Source organism: Ailuropoda melanoleuca, chromosome 15, assembly GCF_002007445.2.
Source record: "Ailuropoda melanoleuca isolate Jingjing chromosome 15, ASM200744v2, whole genome shotgun sequence".
NCBI lineage: Eukaryota > Metazoa > Chordata > Mammalia > Carnivora > Ursidae > Ailuropoda > Ailuropoda melanoleuca.
Genome location: NC_048232.1, coordinates 40,602,395 through 40,622,085, shown reverse-complemented (window position 1 = coordinate 40,622,085; position 19,691 = coordinate 40,602,395). Strand labels below are relative to the sequence as shown.

The window sequence follows — 19,691 nt, the reverse complement described above, 5'->3', positions numbered from 1 at the left end:
CTCTTCCCAGAGACAAGGCCGGAGCCTTGGTCCTGCCCCCGAGTGCCTGTGATTTCAGTACCACCACGCGTACCTCCAAGTTCCTGGAAACCTCAGCAGATATTAAGATGTTCATGGCTTTGCGGAGCCCTACCCCCCACGGGGTCAGGTACGCCTGTCATCCAGCGTCCAGGGAACTCTTCCTGGCACCACTGGGTGAGCAGGGAGAAGAGCCTCCCCACTGTGAAAGCACCCTTTTTGCTGTCTGACAAGGGCGGAAGGGAAGCCCTGCGCCCCGAGCTAAGCCCAGCGCCTGACATCAACCGCACCCCTGGACTGTGGCTCGGGTTCTACACGGAGGGGAACGCGCCAAGTATCAGCGTCGAGCGGCTCAGAGAGGAAGGACAGCGGCGGAAAGGGAGAAGTGGAGGAAATACACGCCTTCCTTCGGCACCGGCGTGGGGATGGAAGTCGTCGTTGCCGTCGTCGTCATCATTAGCATCGCTGTCCTCAGCGCTTACTCAAGCCGCGCGTGTCAGTTCTCCGTGTTTCCCCCCGCCTTGCCTCGCCAAGCAGGAGGCAGAAGCGAGTGACGTCCCAGTGGCCTCTCCCGACGCCCCGCTCCGCAACCGCGTACACCACGCGTCCCCTTCGCGCGCGCTCGCTCCCGCGCCCCGCGGCGTGGACGCGGCCTCCGAGCGTCTCGCGCCGCCCGCGCGCGCGCCCCCAAGCGCCCCCTAGTGGCGGCCGGCTGGGCCTCGCCACTCCTCGCTCGCACCTCGCTCGCGCCCTCCCTTCCCGCTCTTCCTCTCGGGCTGTATTTAACCCTGGGGCTGTTGGCCTCGCCGTGCGTGCTGGCATCTCCTGCTCTGCCAGTCTTACGTCTCCGCCGTCTCCTCTTCCTCCCGCGCCCCCTCCGCCTCCCTGCAGGCGCCCGCTCTGCCCTCCCTCCTCCTCTGGCTCTCGCGGGCTCTCTCGCACACCGGCCAGGAGGCTGCGCGCCCGGCCGTCTACGCGGGCACAGCTTGGGCTGAGGGAGGACTTAACGGCCGCAGTTTGGGTAGGTGAGGCAGAAGGAGGTTCGGCGGCAAGAGCCACGGGGAGGGAGGTCCGGAGGAGCATGGCCGGGAGAAGCGCCTTCCCTGCCGCGGCGCTCCGGCTGTGGAGCATCCTCCCGTGCCTGCTGGTGCTGCGGGCGGAGGTCGGGCAGCCGCGGGAGGAGAGCCTGTACCTGTGGATCGATGCTCACCAGGCGAGAGTGCTCATAGGTAAGGCTCCCGCGCCCACTACCTTCCCCTCCCTGGGTCTGCGCTCTCTCCAGCGCTTCTGTTAAAGGAGAGGTGCATGCATTTAAGTATGTTTTTAAAACTTAATTTCCAAGGAAAGTGGCCCCCCTCCAGCTCTCAATCGGCTATTTTCCACCTGAAAGCTATGAACTTCTGTCTCAAGAAACCTAAGCCTATCTAGTGTTCTGATCATGCTGTTGCTAGTTTCTGCAACCGTTTTAGGGTGGCCCCAGCGTTTGTTAGCACCCGGGGACTCCATGTCCACTCCCTTTCCTGAAAGCATGTGTTTGTTGGCACTGTTCTTACCACATACAGAAGAAAACTAGCCAGTACCCAGACAGGTGCTTTGTGTATAGAAATGGCCCATACCAATTCTTTAGTGTTCTTTTTGCTTGTGTTTTCTGGGTTCGGATTCTTTTAAGTCTGCCTAGTTTGATGGTTTTATTTTTGTTTTAAACCAGGATTTGAAGAAGATATCTTGATTGTTTCCGAGGGGAAAATGGCCCCCTTTACACATGATTTCAGAAAAGCACAACAGAGAATGCCAGCTATTCCTGTCAATATCCATTCCATGAATTTTACCTGGCAAGCTGTGGGGCAGGTAAGTACTGATAACCAGAAAGGGTGGAGAAAATTACCCTTTAATATTTCCATTGCTTGATGGCAGGTAGAAACAATACTGGGTAGTGTGTAGGCTGGTACATTTTTACAACTTTTAAGAGTGATTTCTCATGTGATCTCCCAAGCAAATAAAGGATTAACTCCCGTGTTTTTAAACGTGTCACATAAATTAAAGATTGCCAAAAGAAAAAGATAAGCAGTGTTCCTAAGCTTGCTAGTTTGATATGACTCCGTTGCCTTCAGGCTGCTAGAGACAAATACCAATATCACTTTTTTCTATCATTATTGACATTAAAATTTAATATAATATCTATGCCAGAATAAAATATGTAAAACATATTTTACAATAAGCATAAAACAATAAAATATTTAAAACATAAAACCCATAATATCTAAAAGACTCTTTGCCATAGTATATACCAATCACTTTTGACATTATTTATACTTTACAACAAATTTTAAACTCTTTAAGTGTTTTTGACATGGTATATTTGAAAAAAATTTTTGAATGTTTTTCACTGGAACACTGTAAATGCTACACGTTTCTGGTTGAAGTTCACAGCTCCAAAAAGTGTCATGTAAGAACATTTGTAAAATATTGCAGGCTATTGATTTTTTAAGTACCGTTTAAAATACTTTCATATGGAAAAAGAAAACTGCAAGATACTTTTATGAAGCATTCCTTTTATTTCTTAGCACATTACCATCCTTTGTATGTTACCTTTTGTACAGTTCCAGTAATACATAAATGACCTCTAATTTTGGAAAGAAAGGGAGGATAAATACTATGTGAGTTTAATTTCTTTTGTGCAGTTGGAGAGTTTACTCTAGAGGACAAATAGTAAGTAATAAATTCTTTTGCTCATTAGACAGTAAAATGTGTCCACTATGAAAATCATTGTAATTATAATTAAAATCACATTTTCAGATCTTTTTTTATTCTAAATTTATTTATATGGCTATTTTCATGAAGAATGTGATCCAGAAAATGCTTTATAAAAAGTAATTATTGTGAATTAAGAAGCCACTTTGGGTCCCTCTATCTGTTATATTTGGGTGTGACTATGACCAATTTAATCGTCTTTTTTCCCTCAGGTCTTGTTCCTTCATTTTTTTTTTTCTAAAACAAACCAAATCTAGACCCATTAACACTTCCATTGTTGTAAAAAAAGAAATTTATTTTTGGATCCACCAGGGTTCACAACAGGAAAGTCATCTATTTTAACACCCCCATTTGGTAGTTAAGTTCACCGAGGCTCCTATTGCTCTAAAGGAGAGTACTTCTTTTCTTCCTATAACCCCCTCTTCATACTTTACGGACAATTAGTTTTGGAATAGTACAAAATCAGTAGTAAAACAGTGAATGGCCTTTTACCATCTCCTTTCTTTTCACCTGAATCTGTGTTTGACCACTTGGCAGATGAGATCAATATTAATTCTGTAATTTTTAAAAGGATATTTTCTTTACCTATACTTTTATGAATTTATAAGAACCATTAGACGATATAGCTTAACTTACACCCCTTCCTGGGTGAAAGGGTTTGGTAACTATAGGAGAGGCAGAAAATGTCAACAGTTCTTATTTATTTATTTTTCATGTGCATTTGTCTTCTGGAGAATAGAATTTGAAGCAAACGCTTAAATGCCATGTCATCTCCCCTGTCGCTTTACAGCATAGTGCATGTTTGCAAGCACTGACATATTGTTGAGTACAAAATGAATCTCGAATCAATCTCAGAAATGTCCCTTGTAAAGGATTAGGGAAGATATTGGCACTGGTGTGGAGATGAAGCTTCTAGCATCTTTTTCTCCCTTGTTTAGGTGTTGATCACCCTTGTGGATTATCTCATTACACAGGACAATGTTAGCACCTCAGTTAAGTTATCTTGCTGTTTATGCTCAGTCTGCTCTGGATAGGTTACCACAGGTAACAGCATGAACTCTGGTGTCTGTTTTAATTAGCTGGGACGGTAAGTGAGGAGGGTAGGATTGACACAATGCCAAACAGCGGGACAGTTAAAAATATTATTTAAATTTTACTTACTGTACTCAATAAAATTATGTGACTCCAGCAACATAATTTTTGAAATGCGTGGAAATTTTGAAGATGAGAAAAATAATCACTTCAATACCAATTAAGTATTTTGAAAGGCATCTCTGGCTAAAGCCAAACCACATCAAAACATCTACATGGAAAATGAAAAGTTCATTCCATTATCTAGTTGTTTCATCCAAATAATATCAAACATTTAGGATTTCAACACAAGCAAAAACACACAGCTGATTAACGACATTTTAAGCTTAATATTAAAGCGTTTTGGCAACATGTGGAGAAAGTTAAACTAACTTTAGGATTGAACACCTAGAAGCAGTAGGTGTTATCTCCTTCCAATAAATTATTAGTCTATTAACCCAAAGTATTCTTGGGGCCATTTGAAATAACTTTTATGTTCTACTTCAAACAAATGCAAATAAAAATTACAGTGAGGTTCATTTCCCCACATCAAGTTGGTCAGGTTTTTAAGAGCGTTTTGAGTATGTAGAGAATGGTGCCTGCTTGTATGTGGCTGATGCCCCTGTTAGCCTTTTTGCAAAGCTAATTGATTCTGATAGCAAAAAGCTTGATAGACATCCTTTGACTGGGAAATTTTACTTCCAGACATTCATCCTAAAGAAATAATTATGGATATTAATAAAATGTTAGGTGTAAGAGTGTTCCTCATTGTGCTATTTATAAATGTAAAAATGGGTAGGATTTAGAGGTCTAGTGATAGTGACAGGAGAATGCAATGAATCATTAATCAGAGTATTCTAGACAGGGGCGCCTGAGTGGCACAGCGGTTAGGTGTCTGCCTTCGGCTCAGGGCGTGATCCCGGCGTTATGAGATTGAGCCCCACATCAGGCTCCTCCGCTATGAGCCTGCTTCTTCCTCTCCCACTCCCCCTGCTTGTGTTCCCTCTCTCGCTGGCTGTCTCTATCTCTGTCGAATGGATAAATAAAATCTTTAAAAAAAAAGAGTATTCTAGACATCAAAAGAAAAAAAAGAATATTCTAGACATCTATTCAATGCCATAGAAAGATATTCATGACAGATTGGGTCAACAGCCTATCACAGTATATTCTGTTTGATTCCATTACAAAATATGTAGGCAGACATAGGAATAAACATCTGATGTATCAGAGGTTTTTAATTGATAGGGAGCTAGGAAGGGTTATGAACACATTTATGTGCCTTACATATTGGTAAATATTACACTCGATACACTGTACCTTCAGCCTGTAATCTCTGATTCTCCAAAGTGTCAACATTGATTATTTCTGTGTATATTTCATTTTTGTTTTTCCACAATGAGTGTGTGTTGATTTGTAATTTCAAAAACTATTTTACATTAAATGTGTACAAAAGGCTATACTTTAGAGTTTAAACTTGCATGATGTTCTACATTATAGTTTACTTATATTTATTATCCAATATCATTTTTACACCATACATCACTCAACAAAATGGTAAAACAAATGGTTTTCATGGCTGATCATAACTATGGAGCCCAAATAATTGACTAATGCTGATCTGATTCTCAACAGTTCTTTTTTCAAGATCCCTAAAAATCTGCCTAGGAAGTCTTTCTTATCTGAAACCAGAAGACCTGACCTCTTTCACTGAAATCCTCATTTTCCATAGAAAACCCTGTCTCTGCTTTATCTCCCATTTAAAATACTTGCCTTCTGACATGCTCTTTCTCAAGGCCCTTAGATCAGAGAAGAATTTCTATTAAAGAGGTTTAGGCTTAAAGGATTTTAAGTAATTAAGGGAAAATACCCTTTATTGCTGTATATGACTTTTAATAGTTGATGTTTTTCAATGAGGCATTCCTTATTCTAATTTTTCTCTAAATTTGGGACAGGTAGGGGCCATGAGTGACCATTTTGGTATTCTAAATGATGCACTAATTAAACATATTATTTGGAAAACAAACCTTTCTAAAACTAATGGCTTTCAAATAAAACTTTAATGAGAAGTTTTGTTAGACAAATCTAAATTCTAGTATTAGGACACCATTGCTGATTTCCATATGAACCAATTTGGTTCAAGGCCAAAATTTTTTGTTTCTATAGATCATATAAATAGATTTTTATTTATAAAGATCATATAGACTTAATTTTAGTAACTGTAACATATTCTATCACCCGCATATAGTTGCTAAGGTCCTATGAATCTAGTACCCAGTTAATTGGGCATCTCTTTTTACGTTGGCTTTTTTTTTTAAAGCAATGGTGACAGATTTATGCTGAGCCATTTTTACTAGTTTTCCAACCTCCTTGTGACCAAATGCCTGTATTTCTGAGATGGTTGGCAAGGGTTGGGGTAAAATTGGTGTGTATGGAGCAGAAATTCTCTGGGTGAAGATAACCAGTCAGTATTAACTTCCAACCCACCACATGGATTACCAAGCAAGCTCTAACCATCTGTAACAACAGGTCCAGATCTGAAATTAAACTTGTTATCGTGTATAGTGGTCACAATTCTTATAACCACTAGAAGTCGGTGATAGAGCCTCATTTTTCTCAATTGCAAGATGTTTAAAAACAAAACTGAAAAGCATCATTGTGGATACAGGAAAGGAAGAGGAGAATTTTATCTGCTGCTCTGTGTGGTCCCATGTACATCTTAGAAGAATTGATTATTGAGTTAAACGGCAGAAATGTGCTCTTTTGTGTTATGTATCACCATAGAAAACAGAAAACGCTACACATGCTGAAGATTCAGTGTAAAGAGTACAATATTTATCATATGGAAGGAACATAAATGTGTCCATAACCCTTCCGAGCTCCCTACCAATTAAAAAAACTTCTTGAATTATTTCAAACTGCCAAAAAGAAGAACAATACTAACACAAAATCAAGTATAAGGAAAGCTCCAGAACTTTACCTGGATAGTGGTATCTTTGTGAGTGATTCTAGTCAGTGGAACCCAAATTTAGCTTTAAAATGAGGAAGGTACTATTGGCAAAAAGAAAAGTAAAAAACAGATCATTTTCCTGAAAACTGACTCATATTTTTGTGAATTTTTTTTAAAAAGTGGAATCATGCTACTGATATGTTTCTGTAATATGAACTAGATAATCCAATTCTGTCATGTAAATGCCCCTAAAGCTCCGGAGAGCTTGTTTTTGCAATATGGTGTTTGATACGATGTCACACTGGTCCCACTAAATCTGGCTGCAATTTGCAGTCTCAAATTTCCCATTGGACTGCTGAAGAAAGGAGAGCTGTGTGAAAATGTTTCTTTCCTTCTTTTCTCCCCTCGACAAAAATGAAAAAAAGGCAAGAGAGAAGTGAATTTTAATTCAAGTACTTCCTCTCCCTGCTCAAAGGAACTGCCAAGTACCCTTAACCATCTTCTAATTCCATAAGTTATGGTAACACTGATTATTATTATTTAAGTCCCTTAATGTGTACTCTTCGCATTTTTTCCTAATGGAGTTATGATCGTTTTGGTAGTTACAGCCCAAGTGGTTGCGTACTTTCATACTCCTGGGGTTTGCCATCATACCTTTGCTGTGGTTTAATGTCACCAAATGGAGGAAATGCCTCGGTTTTTAAACCCTGGTCCCTGGTTTCAAAGAGGGAATGTGAATATGTTTACATATTGTGGGCATGATTTTTTTAAAGAAGGTACTCATATCAAAAACACAGCTTTAAACTTTGAATGTTTAGATTCTGCTATGCTGTGGTATTTTGCATGGTGGTGTTGTGGACATGCCACTAGGGATCAAAGAGTAATTCTGCAGAGAGCCCATTTCATTTAGCAAAGCAGGCATGTGCCAGCCATCTGTTGTATCTGCTGATAGAAAACAGCAGTAAGCTTCTCAAACTTTTGCCGGAAAAAAAAAAAAAAGCCTTTATTGCTTAGAGGAGATGAGTTACAAGGTACCTGGTAAGCCCCATCTGGTTCCATAGCGATTGACATAGCACAAATGTAAACTCTGCTACGTCATCCATACACGGTGGTATAAAGGCGCGTAAACAGACCCTTCACCGCTACTCTCTGTGTTCATTCCTGACTTTAAAACACTTGCCGAAATAAAAATCTTTTAAATTGTTGTGGGGAAGTGGAAAGCCATGATAGTTGATAAAGTATTTTGTTTCGGATTAAACTCGTTTCACTTCAATGTTCCTGATGTGTTGTGAGAGGAAAAGTTTGGGGATTAAGAGTTTAGTGAAAGTGTTCTTCATCCTGTAGCTGGATCTCTGGAGGAGGCTTTGTCAGGTCAGGACTACTTTTGCTGCGATAATTGAGCCAACTTGTCCCATTTGCCAGCCTGGGAGTACCTCGGTTATGTTGCTGTGAGCCCTTCCTGGATGGGGAGTCATTCTCCTCTATGGTGTTTCTCTGCCTCAAGCATGCAGTCGATCAACAAACATAGACACTGAGTCATAGAGCACACCAAGAGCTCCCTGCCCTCAGGAAGCTAATCATCTAGGAAGCAAATATTCCTGATACTCATCCGAATGAAGGTTAAAAAGTGTAGGATTTGTTGAGAGAACAAAGAAAGTCACTCTTTTCCCTGCCTTGAGGAAGGAGAAGCAGGAGCTCTTCACTGAGCAGGTGATATCTGAATTAATTCCTGAAGGATGAGGAAGCATTCATCAGACCAGTAAGGGAGGAAAAATACCTTCCAAGTGGAGAGCTCAGTATATTCAAGTGCATGGAGGTCTTAAACGGGAAGACGTGATCATGATAGGCTTCGTATCCCATCTGAGAGGTCATGGAAATTCAGTGAAGGGAACGTCAAGGTGAAATAATGGAGAAGGATGCTGGGGGAGGAGAAGAAGGTAGAAACAATTCAGGAAGATGTCTCTCTTCTCCGCTGTGAAAACGATAGACTCAGTATTTTGCAGGTTTGTCCCAGGGATATACTAAGTAAATCTTTGGTTTATGTTTTGGGTGGACAGTGACTTTTCTACAATCATCAATCAGCTTTTCTTTCTTATTAAACTTTTGTAAAACTTTGTGATAGTTAGTCTCAGCTCCAAGTTAAATTATTTTTGGCAGTTAGGGTATGGAACTATAAAAAAAAAATCACATTTTGTGAGTGCATAGAACTTTTTAAAAAATCAATTTATTTTCTAATGGATCTAGAACTTTGAATTCAATGTAAAAAGAAGCTTAAATAAGGAAAATAATATGTTGATTTGTGAAAGAATTGATTTAGCATCTATTCTCCACTCCCATCCCTAATTTTTAAGTATCAAGAAAAGTACAATAAAGGTATAGAAATTACACTTGGCAGGTGATGCTTCCATTTAAATGATGAGAAGTGGACACTGGACATAGATTTATTTAAAATAAGCCTCCTTCTTCAAGTATTTGACTTTCTTTTAAAACTTACTAGTTAAAACTTTAATGTCAGGGGCTCTCAGGTGGCTCAGTCAGTTAGGCGTCCAACTCTTGATTTCATCTCAGGTCATGATCTCAGGATTGTGGAATCAATCCCTGTGTGGGGCTCCATGCTCAGTAGGGAGTCTGCTTGAGATCCTCTCTCTCTGCCCCTACTCTCCCCTCCAGCAAGAGCACACTTGTGTGCACGCACGTGTGCACGCACGTGTACACACACACACTCTCTCTCTCTCAAATAAACAAATAAATCCTTTTTAAAAAAAAAACTTCTGAAGTCATAGCACAATTTTTTCTCAGATAGACATGTGGATTTTGTCTTCTTTTGAATTTTGTAGACGAATGTGATTAAAGAATCTTGAAAATTGTCAGGCATCCTTTGAAATGCATTTACCTGAATCAGTCTCATAGAGCAGCTACGTCTTGTGTGGGCCTGAGATGGGACAGATTCAGGATTGACTTCTTAGCTGACAATATGAGGAAGGGCATGAACACAGTTCTCACTTCGAGGCTCTTGGCCAGAACACTGATCACGCCCTGGGGAGGCAAAACATGATTAAGGACCAATTCTCTGCCCTTGAAAAAATGAGAAACTAACTGGAGAAACAGATGTATACAAGCAGATCATNAAACAGATGTATACAAACAGATCACCCTAATAATTGCTCGGAAGTGGTACTGTAGCAGCACTAGGACAGTCCCAGGTTATAATGAGCAAAGAGGAGAAGTAACTCCAGAGCTGAGTCTGACTATTGACTTAGCCAAGCAAAAATGTGGAAGAGGGGATGGTTTTTAGGGAAAGGAAACAGCATAAGGCAAGTTGTAGAGACCAGAAAGACATTATCTAGGAACTAGTACTTTGGTGTGGCTGGCGTATATGTGCAAGTAGGAAGTAAAGAGGTGGGGAGGGGCTAAGTCCTAGAGGACTTTGTCCAGCATGGTGATGCATCTGGGATTTACTCTAGAGACAATGTGGAGTCAGTCCATGAAAAAGTATAAAGCAGAGGACAGTAGCATTAGAGTTACGTATTTAGATCCTTGTGTCAGGGGATAGAAAATAGCTTTGAGGGGGCTTTGCTTTAAGGAGAGAAATCAGGATAATAGGATGTCAGGGATGAATTGAAGGGAAAAATGGATTGGGGAAACATTTAGGAGATAAAAATCCAAAAATCTTGGTGCTAGGAATAAAGAGCATCTCATTGCCTCCACTGCCTGCTTCATTAACTTGGCAGTAGCCCTGTTAGCCTTTGCCCTGAGCCCCAAGCTCATCCTTCCTGCCCCAGAGCCTTTGCACGTGAAATTTTCTCTGCCTAGCATTCACTCCTGCTAGATTTCTATGTGACTTGCTCACTCATTTCCCCCGTGTGCAATCAAATGTCACGTCCTCTAACAGACTCTCCCTGCCTCTCCTCTGTAAAACAACCACCACTACCCTCATCACTCTTGAGTCTACTTCTCTGCTGTATATTTTTATGGCCCTAAGAATATTGATTATACCTGATTATATTTGATTTTAATTGTTCAACCCTCCCATTCAGAGTAAGCTCATGAGAACAAGGACTTTGTCTCGTTCACCATGTAACTACTCCAGGTCCTAGAACAGTTCCTGACACACAATAAGCAGTTGATAACTATTTGTTGAATGAATTAATACATAAGGTAGATCTGATTATTATTCCCACTCAATAGATAAGGTGACTGAGGCAGAGAGGAGCAAGAGAAACATAGGTGTAAGTGGCAGAGCTGGAATTCAAACCTAGACAGCTGGGATTCAGGGCCCTTGGTCTGATAAGTGCTAAATAGAGGTATGAACACGGAGTGGGAACACAGAGGAGGCAACAGCTAACTTTGGCGAGGAAGGAGGGGAAGGCTTTGCCAGAGAAGATACAACAATTGACCTGAGACTTGAAGCTGTTGAATCAGCTGAGACAGGAGTCAGGTGTGTAGGGAGGCCAGCTCTCACAGGCAGAGGCAAAGGAGCTGTGAAAGTACATTCTGGAAGAGGCTAATGGTGCCCTAGACAGGAGCTGGATATATGCAATGGAAAATATTGGGGGCTAGGGCTGGGCAGTGATATGTGTATGTGTGTGAGGAGATGAGGCTGGATGTTTGGGAAGGGCCACAGGGGGAAACAATAGAACCCATGGAAAGTTCACTTAACCCAATTCTTTTATCTATACGAAAAGCGGTTTGGATTACCTCTAAATGCCTTCCAAATTCTAAAATATGATTTTCTGTCTTAAGTAAAATATCTTTAATCATTTAACATTAACAGTAATACCTTTATTCAAATTGCAATGACTGTCTCTGTTTTTTTAAGTCAGGGCAGAAGGATTCTTCCTCCATAATTGTCTTATTTGTTGTCAAATTTAAAAAGGTTCATCTCAGAATACTCGTTTATTTATTGTATATTGATGATAATAGTCAATACTTGTGTAACACATACTCTTGGCCAGTCACTTTGTCGGATAATCTCTCATCAGATCTTCACAGAAGGCCTGAGGTAGGCACTAGTATTGTCCCCAATTTATAAATGAGGAAACTAGGGCACAAGGAAATAAAATTATTTGCCTAAGACTATGAGGTATATATGTTTATATACTTCAGAGATATTCCTGTGATAACTTCTGGCATGTTTTCTCATTCAAAAAACAAAAATNCTTCCTCTCCCACTCCCCCTGCTTGTGTTCCCTCTCTCGCTGGCTGTCTCTATCTCTGTCAAATAAATAAATAAAATCTTTAAAAAAAAATAAATAAGCCTCCTTCTTCAAGTATTTGACTTTCTTTTAAAACTTACTAGTTAAAACTTTAATGTCAGGGGCTCTCAGGTGGCTCAGTCAGTTAGGCGTCCAACTCTTGATTTCATCTCAGGTCATGATCTCAGGATTGTGGAATCAATCCCTGTGTGGGGCTCCATGCTCAGTAGGGAGTCTGCTTGAGATCCTCTCTCTCTGCCCCTACTCTCCCCTCCAGCAAGAGCACACTTGTGTGCACGCACGTGTGCACGCACGTGTACACACACACACTCTCTCTCTCTCAAATAAACAAATAAATCCTTTTTAAAAAAAAAACTTCTGAAGTCATAGCACAATTTTTTCTCAGATAGACATGTGGATTTTGTCTTCTTTTGAATTTTGTAGACGAATGTGATTAAAGAATCTTGAAAATTGTCAGGCATCCTTTGAAATGCATTTACCTGAATCAGTCTCATAGAGCAGCTACGTCTTGTGTGGGCCTGAGATGGGACAGATTCAGGATTGACTTCTTAGCTGACAATATGAGGAAGGGCATGAACACAGTTCTCACTTCGAGGCTCTTGGCCAGAACACTGATCACGCCCTGGGGAGGCAAAACATGATTAAGGACCAATTCTCTGCCCTTGAAAAAATGAGAAGCTAACTGGAGAAACAGATGTATACAAACAGATCACCCTAATAATTGCTCGGAAGTGGTACTGTAGCAGCACTAGGACAGTCCCAGGTTATAATGAGCAAAGAGGAGAAGTAACTCCAGAGCTGAGTCTGACTATTGACTTAGCCAAGCAAAAATGTGGAAGAGGGGATGGTTTTTAGGGAAAGGAAACAGCATAAGGCAAGTTGTAGAGACCAGAAAGACATTATCTAGGAACTAGTACTTTGGTGTGGCTGGCGTATATGTGCAAGTAGGAAGTAAAGAGGTGGGGAGGGGCTAAGTCCTAGAGGACTTTGTCCAGCATGGTGATGCATCTGGGATTTACTCTAGAGACAATGTGGAGTCAGTCCATGAAAAAGTATAAAGCAGAGGACAGTAGCATTAGAGTTACGTATTTAGATCCTTGTGTCAGGGGATAGAAAATAGCTTTGAGGGGGCTTTGCTTTAAGGAGAGAAATCAGGATAATAGGATGTCAGGGATGAATTGAAGGGAAAAATGGATTGGGGAAACATTTAGGAGATAAAAATCCAAAAATCTTGGTGCTAGGAATAAAGAGCATCTCATTGCCTCCACTGCCTGCTTCATTAACTTGGCAGTAGCCCTGTTAGCCTTTGCCCTGAGCCCCAAGCTCATCCTTCCTGCCCCAGAGCCTTTGCACGTGAAATTTTCTCTGCCTAGCATTCACTCCTGCTAGATTTCTATGTGACTTGCTCACTCATTTCCCCCGTGTGCAATCAAATGTCACGTCCTCTAACAGACTCTCCCTGCCTCTCCTCTGTAAAACAACCACCACTACCCTCATCACTCTTGAGTCTACTTCTCTGCTGTATATTTTTATGGCCCTAAGAATATTGATTATACCTGATTATATTTGATTTTAATTGTTCAACCCTCCCATTCAGAGTAAGCTCATGAGAACAAGGACTTTGTCTCGTTCACCATGTAACTACTCCAGGTCCTAGAACAGTTCCTGACACACAATAAGCAGTTGATAACTATTTGTTGAATGAATTAATACATAAGGTAGATCTGATTATTATTCCCACTCAATAGATAAGGTGACTGAGGCAGAGAGGAGCAAGAGAAACATAGGTGTAAGTGGCAGAGCTGGAATTCAAACCTAGACAGCTGGGATTCAGGGCCCTTGGTCTGATAAGTGCTAAATAGAGGTATGAACACGGAGTGGGAACACAGAGGAGGCAACAGCTAACTTTGGCGAGGAAGGAGGGGAAGGCTTTGCCAGAGAAGATACAACAATTGACCTGAGACTTGAAGCTGTTGAATCAGCTGAGACAGGAGTCAGGTGTGTAGGGAGGCCAGCTCTCACAGGCAGAGGCAAAGGAGCTGTGAAAGTACATTCTGGAAGAGGCTAATGGTGCCCTAGACAGGAGCTGGATATATGCAATGGAAAATATTGGGGGCTAGGGCTGGGCAGTGATATGTGTATGTGTGTGAGGAGATGAGGCTGGATGTTTGGGAAGGGCCACAGGGGGAAACAATAGAACCCATGGAAAGTTCACTTAACCCAATTCTTTTATCTATACGAAAAGCGGTTTGGATTACCTCTAAATGCCTTCCAAATTCTAAAATATGATTTTCTGTCTTAAGTAAAATATCTTTAATCATTTAACATTAACAGTAATACCTTTATTCAAATTGCAATGACTGTCTCTGTTTTTTTAAGTCAGGGCAGAAGGATTCTTCCTCCATAATTGTCTTATTTGTTGTCAAATTTAAAAAGGTTCATCTCAGAATACTCGTTTATTTATTGTATATTGATGATAATAGTCAATACTTGTGTAACACATACTCTTGGCCAGTCACTTTGTCGGATAATCTCTCATCAGATCTTCACAGAAGGCCTGAGGTAGGCACTAGTATTGTCCCCAATTTATAAATGAGGAAACTAGGGCACAAGGAAATAAAATTATTTGCCTAAGACTATGAGGTATATATGTTTATATACTTCAGAGATATTCCTGTGATAACTTCTGGCATGTTTTCTCATTCAAAAAACAAAAATTCAAAGAACATTTATCAAAGCTTACTATGTGTTAGGTTCTGAGAATACAAATTTTAATTGGTCTAGCTGCCTTCTAAGAAGTCACCAGCTGGCAGTGAAGACTGTGGCATATGAGGCAATAATTGTGTTGAGTTCTCAGGGCCCACATGTGCGGTTGAATGAGATTTTTTTGTTGCATGAGGTAACCTGACCAAAGTGGCAAGTTCAACCTGCCTGAGCTGAAGTCCGGATCACTTCACTTGTCAAGTCTGATAGCGTGACACAGAGCTACCTCTGTCCAGAGGGGACATTTCTACCTAATTTGCACGGAGCCTTCCTATGGGCTAGGTGGCACTCATTAGATGCCCTAAGAGAAGTGCTATAGAGCATAAAGCCAGAGGGTTTTGTCATTGATCAGGTAAATTTACAATTACTTATATTCTGAAAAAGATATCACAGAAGAGGTAACATCTAACCTAGGTCATGAAAAATGTTCAGTAGGCAGAGAGTGGCCAAGGCAGGTGGGGCTGGACTAGGCATTCTATGTATACTTAATAAACCTTAGGAAAGTACACAAGATCACAAATCATTGGTGTCGTTGGAGAAGGACTAGCAGCCCCAAAAAGATTGGGAAGATTACGATTTCTGTATGCCATAGTTGACTTGTCTTACAGAAAATAGGGAGCATGATAACGTAGATGGTAATGTCATGTCTGCATGAAAGGGAACTTTGGTGGCAGAGGAAGGGTAGATGCTGGGGTGCCTGGCTGAGGACTAGGAATGAATTAGGAAGTTATTTAAGACATTACCAAGTGACAAGAGTGTGAAAGAAAAGTGGGCAGTGGGGAGAGGGAGGAAGGAGCTGATTTCAGAGATATCTGTCAGTGTAACTGACACGTGGGTGTTATGGAAATGAGGGACTAGAGGATGACTCCCAGTATGGATGGACAGATGATTGGATAGTTATGTCTTAACTGAGAAATTAATTACAGGAGCAAGAGCACAACAGTTTGAGGTACAAAAGCAGTGGGGTCCATTTGGAAATTCTTGAACACAAATTTTCTGCTGAACGTTCAGATGACAGAGTCTGGTATGAATTTGAAAACTTGAGTCTAGAGCGAAGATTTGAGATGTAGAATAGAAAGACTGATTTTGGAGATTTGGGGTTTTTCTTCAGTACCTCCCTCCCTTCCTTGTTTTGACCTCAACTCAATATATATTTGAGGACCTACCTAATGCCAAAGCTTGTGCTGAGTGCTAATATATATATATATATATACATATATATATATATGTATATATATATGTAATATAATATATGAAGATTTCAATATATAATTTTGAATTCTATGAAGATTACTATATGTATTGTTTTTGTATATAAAATATAATATATATAAAATATTATATATATATATGGCATAAGAAGATTGCCCTCAAGGAGATCAAGCTTGCCCTCAGTCTAGCGTGACAACAGAGATGAACAAAACAACAACAGTACAATATTAAATGTGTTATAATTGCAAAATGAACAAGGTGCATAACTGTGTTGGGAGAGGTATGAATTAATCTACATAGGGTTCCTGGTGTTCTTCAGGGGGTAGCCTGAAACCTGTAAGACTAATATATTCACACTTGGAACAACTTCTCTGCTTAACTCCATGGCTTTTCTGTACTTGGGATAGTCTGGCCTCATGTATTCTGCCTCCTACTTGCCATTAGTATTATTAGTGTTTTGGAAATGAATATGACAAATGTCGCTGTAGGACTAGGTGACAGAGAAAGTCATCTCTCCAGAATTAAGCGTCCAGAGCTACTCTTGGGGAAATGGTCTGTGTGGGCTGAAGATAGACCTGAATAAACCTATGCCATAGGGTTTGTTAGTGTGCCTCGTTTACAAGGGGTTTTCAGGATTAGTCATGGACGCACCACCAGGGGCGTGATTCACATCTGAAGTCAAGTCCACGGAGATTATCTCCTACTTAAGGCAATACCCAGACGAATCCCTAATAAACTTGTAAAATTACTCGGATATATGCCTTTTGAGGACTTAGTGAAACTATTTGATTCCTGTCATTTGTAACTTCAATCAATATTCCTGTCTCCAGTTGGAATTTGATAAAGACTTCTAAATTGTAGGGGTGCCTGGGTGGCGCAGTCGTTAAGCATCTGCCTTTGGCTCAGCGCGTGATCTCAGCGTTCTGGGATCGAGCCCCACATCAGGCTCCTCCGCTAGGGGCTTGTGTTCCCTCTCTCGCTGGCTGTCTCTCTCTGTCAAATAAATGAATAAAATCTTAAAAAAAGAAAAGAAAAAAGACTTTTAAATTGTATTCGTACTGCTGTCACTTACAGCAGTAGCCAGCAGGTGGCAATGTAAAAGTTACTTCTTTGCGTAATTTTCCACCTCAACATTTCTTAAGGTTGTGAGGGTGCTCTCTAACAGACACCAATTTGTGGGATACTGTGACCTGACGTAACTCATTTCAATAGAGCATTAACATATTCAGTGAGTTAGAAAATAAACGTCTCAAATTCCATGTCACTGAAAGCATTAAGGGTCCATCATAGATTTGAGAACTCACCCTAAATAACTATGTGAATGATATCATTTTACATATACTTTCTATTTCTTCCTTTTACATAATTGCTCGATTTCAGGCTGGACTCAAGCTTTGAGTATCTCTCCATATTCACCCAGTGTTTTCTTTGCCTTCTCTGGCTGTGTCTTTAGGTGTTAACAGAATAGTAGGGTTAGAAGAGATCCCAGAGCTCCTCCACCCTATCATGCCCAACATTTTCTGGCGCATCCATGAATCGTGGTCTCTCAACCTCTACTTGAACATGCTCAGTGGCATGGAACTTATTAGGGCAGATGTTGCCGAATATTTTTAATTGTGTCAATCAAAGAAAGGTTTCTTCATAATGGGTTACAACCTACCTTCCTGCTCTAACTTGAATATCCCAAGACTCTAACAGTCTGTGGGCTCCCATTTGGAGAGTCCTGCCTTGCATTTATACCCTGAAGTTTGCTGCCTTGTCCTCCCCATTGCAGATCTCTGGTTAATTTACTCCTGCTTCTTCCCTAGCGAAGGCCAGCTTTTTCTGTGAGTTCTTAGAAGGACCCTGCACATGCCATCCTGGAGGGAGGTGTCTTGACCTCTGCTGCTACAGTGCAGCCCTGGTGAGACCCACCTGTCAGGTCTAGATGCAGCCTCTCCAAGCTCCCTAAGCTATAAAGACTTCAGGGGCCGCAGAGGCCTGTAATCTCCATGGGACTCACAGTCTCAGAGCAGCCTGGTGTTCTGTGCCAAAATGGGGAGTCTACCCATTTCCTCAATTTGACATTGAACATTGCCACCTGGCACCTAAAACAGCATGAGTTAACACACTTGACCCGCACTAGACACCAATATTAATTTCCCGCAGCCCGTGTCCCCCCACGCCCCCAATTTCTTCAGCTCTTTCCCATGAGCAGTTTTGAATTTCTTCAGCTTGATTCCTAAATATTTAACAAAAGTATAAAATTATCACAGATAGCATTTACTGGTACTCTACTCTTTATATGGATATATCCATATCATAGGGATATGGATGTATATATTGTTTCACTTCTGTGTTATACAAGGCTAGGCCAATCCGTCCGGGCAAATCAATTTTTAGTGAAGCAGCTTCATTTAGAGAGTCCTACCTTACAAGGCAAATATCCAATTAACTAAGTTGAAGCTTGACTTCAGACTGGCTGGATGTCTCTGGTTCCCAAAGTTTGATCATTAAATGTATCTGATTTCTTGGGTATCTGCAAGCTTGAATTTGGAGAGTTATCATTGCCTATCCTATGTTGTCTGGGGTTTGAGGGAATATTTACTCATAAAGTGAGGGAGACAGTGCAAATTGGTACAGCTCTCTTGAATTAAGGTAGAATTATTCTGCTAATAGCAGTGACACCTTTCTATATTGCACTTAATAGTTTTAAAACATGCTTTCATTTGTTTCATTGAGTTCATTCAGTTTTCCTCATAACTGAAAAGTCATGCATTGCTGAAACTGTAGATAAGTAAATATGAGGAATAACTGTGAAAATCTGCAATGAATGGCCTTTAGCCCAAAGTAAAATAATTTGAACCTGATCTTTAATAGCTGCGCATTCTTCTGTAATGCATGAAAAGATTTGTGTTTGTGATTTTATAGAAATACTTTTGCCTATTGATAAAAATAAGGGCCCATTTGATAAATACTATTTAAATTATAAGGAACCATTTTCAGTGGAAAATATAAGTGGATTACCATTCCATGCCATGGTAAGTACAGAAATAATTCCCCTTCATCTGTTTTCATACTTGGTATTTCAGATATTTGTTGCCATCAATTCCTTGAGAAACTCTGCATAGCCAAGACTTTTTTAGAATGGTATTTACATGATTGTAGAAAGCTGCCCCCTTAATATAAAACCTTTCAAGTTAAGAAAGGTGATTGAATCTGCCCTTTTGAGTGGGACATGGGGCCAGGACTAGGGTTAGTGAGACACTCAGGATGTTTGTGTGAACCTAGGAGTAAGTGTCTCCATAAATTTGCACTCTGCTTACCTTGATCACCTCCCCCTAGTCTGGGCCCTGACCACACTGGAGAACATGATGTGTGATGGTTAATGTTATGTGTCCACTTGACTAGGCCACCAGGTGTCCAGACATTTGGTCAGACATTATTCTGGATACATCTATGAGGGTGTTTTGGATGAGATTAACTTTTGAATTGGTCAACTGAAAGCATATGGCGCCCCCCAGTGTGGATGGGCCTCATCTGATCAGGTGAAGGCCTGAATGGAACAAAAAGGCTGACCCTCCCACGAGCAAGAGGGAACTCCTCCTGCCTGACTGCCTGCAACTGAAACAGGCAGTTTCTTCTTGGGTCTTGAGCCTCCCTGCTTTCAGACTGGAACTTATACCATTGCCTCTCCTCAGTCTTGAGCTTGCCAACTACAGATCTCAGGCTAA

The 19,691-nt window shown here is 40.9% G+C and overlaps 1 protein-coding gene across 2 annotated transcripts in view; it reads left to right on the top strand.

Annotated features, from left to right (window-relative positions):
* The first annotated feature begins 803 nt into the window (after positions 1–803).
* The window catches only part of WIF1 (WNT inhibitory factor 1), a 73,169-nt gene continuing 54,281 nt past the window's right edge, over positions 804–19,691 (top strand). The window contains exons 1-2 of one of the 2 annotated variants that reach the window (XM_019800504.2): positions 804–1,247; positions 1,727–1,866. In XM_019800504.2, coding sequence (XP_019656063.1) covers positions 1,100–1,247; positions 1,727–1,866 — 288 coding nt within the window. In that variant the 5' untranslated portion in view covers positions 804–1,099. The remainder of the gene's footprint in view (positions 1,248–1,726; positions 1,867–19,691) is intronic. The other variant, XM_002920048.4, reaches the window with a different exon arrangement.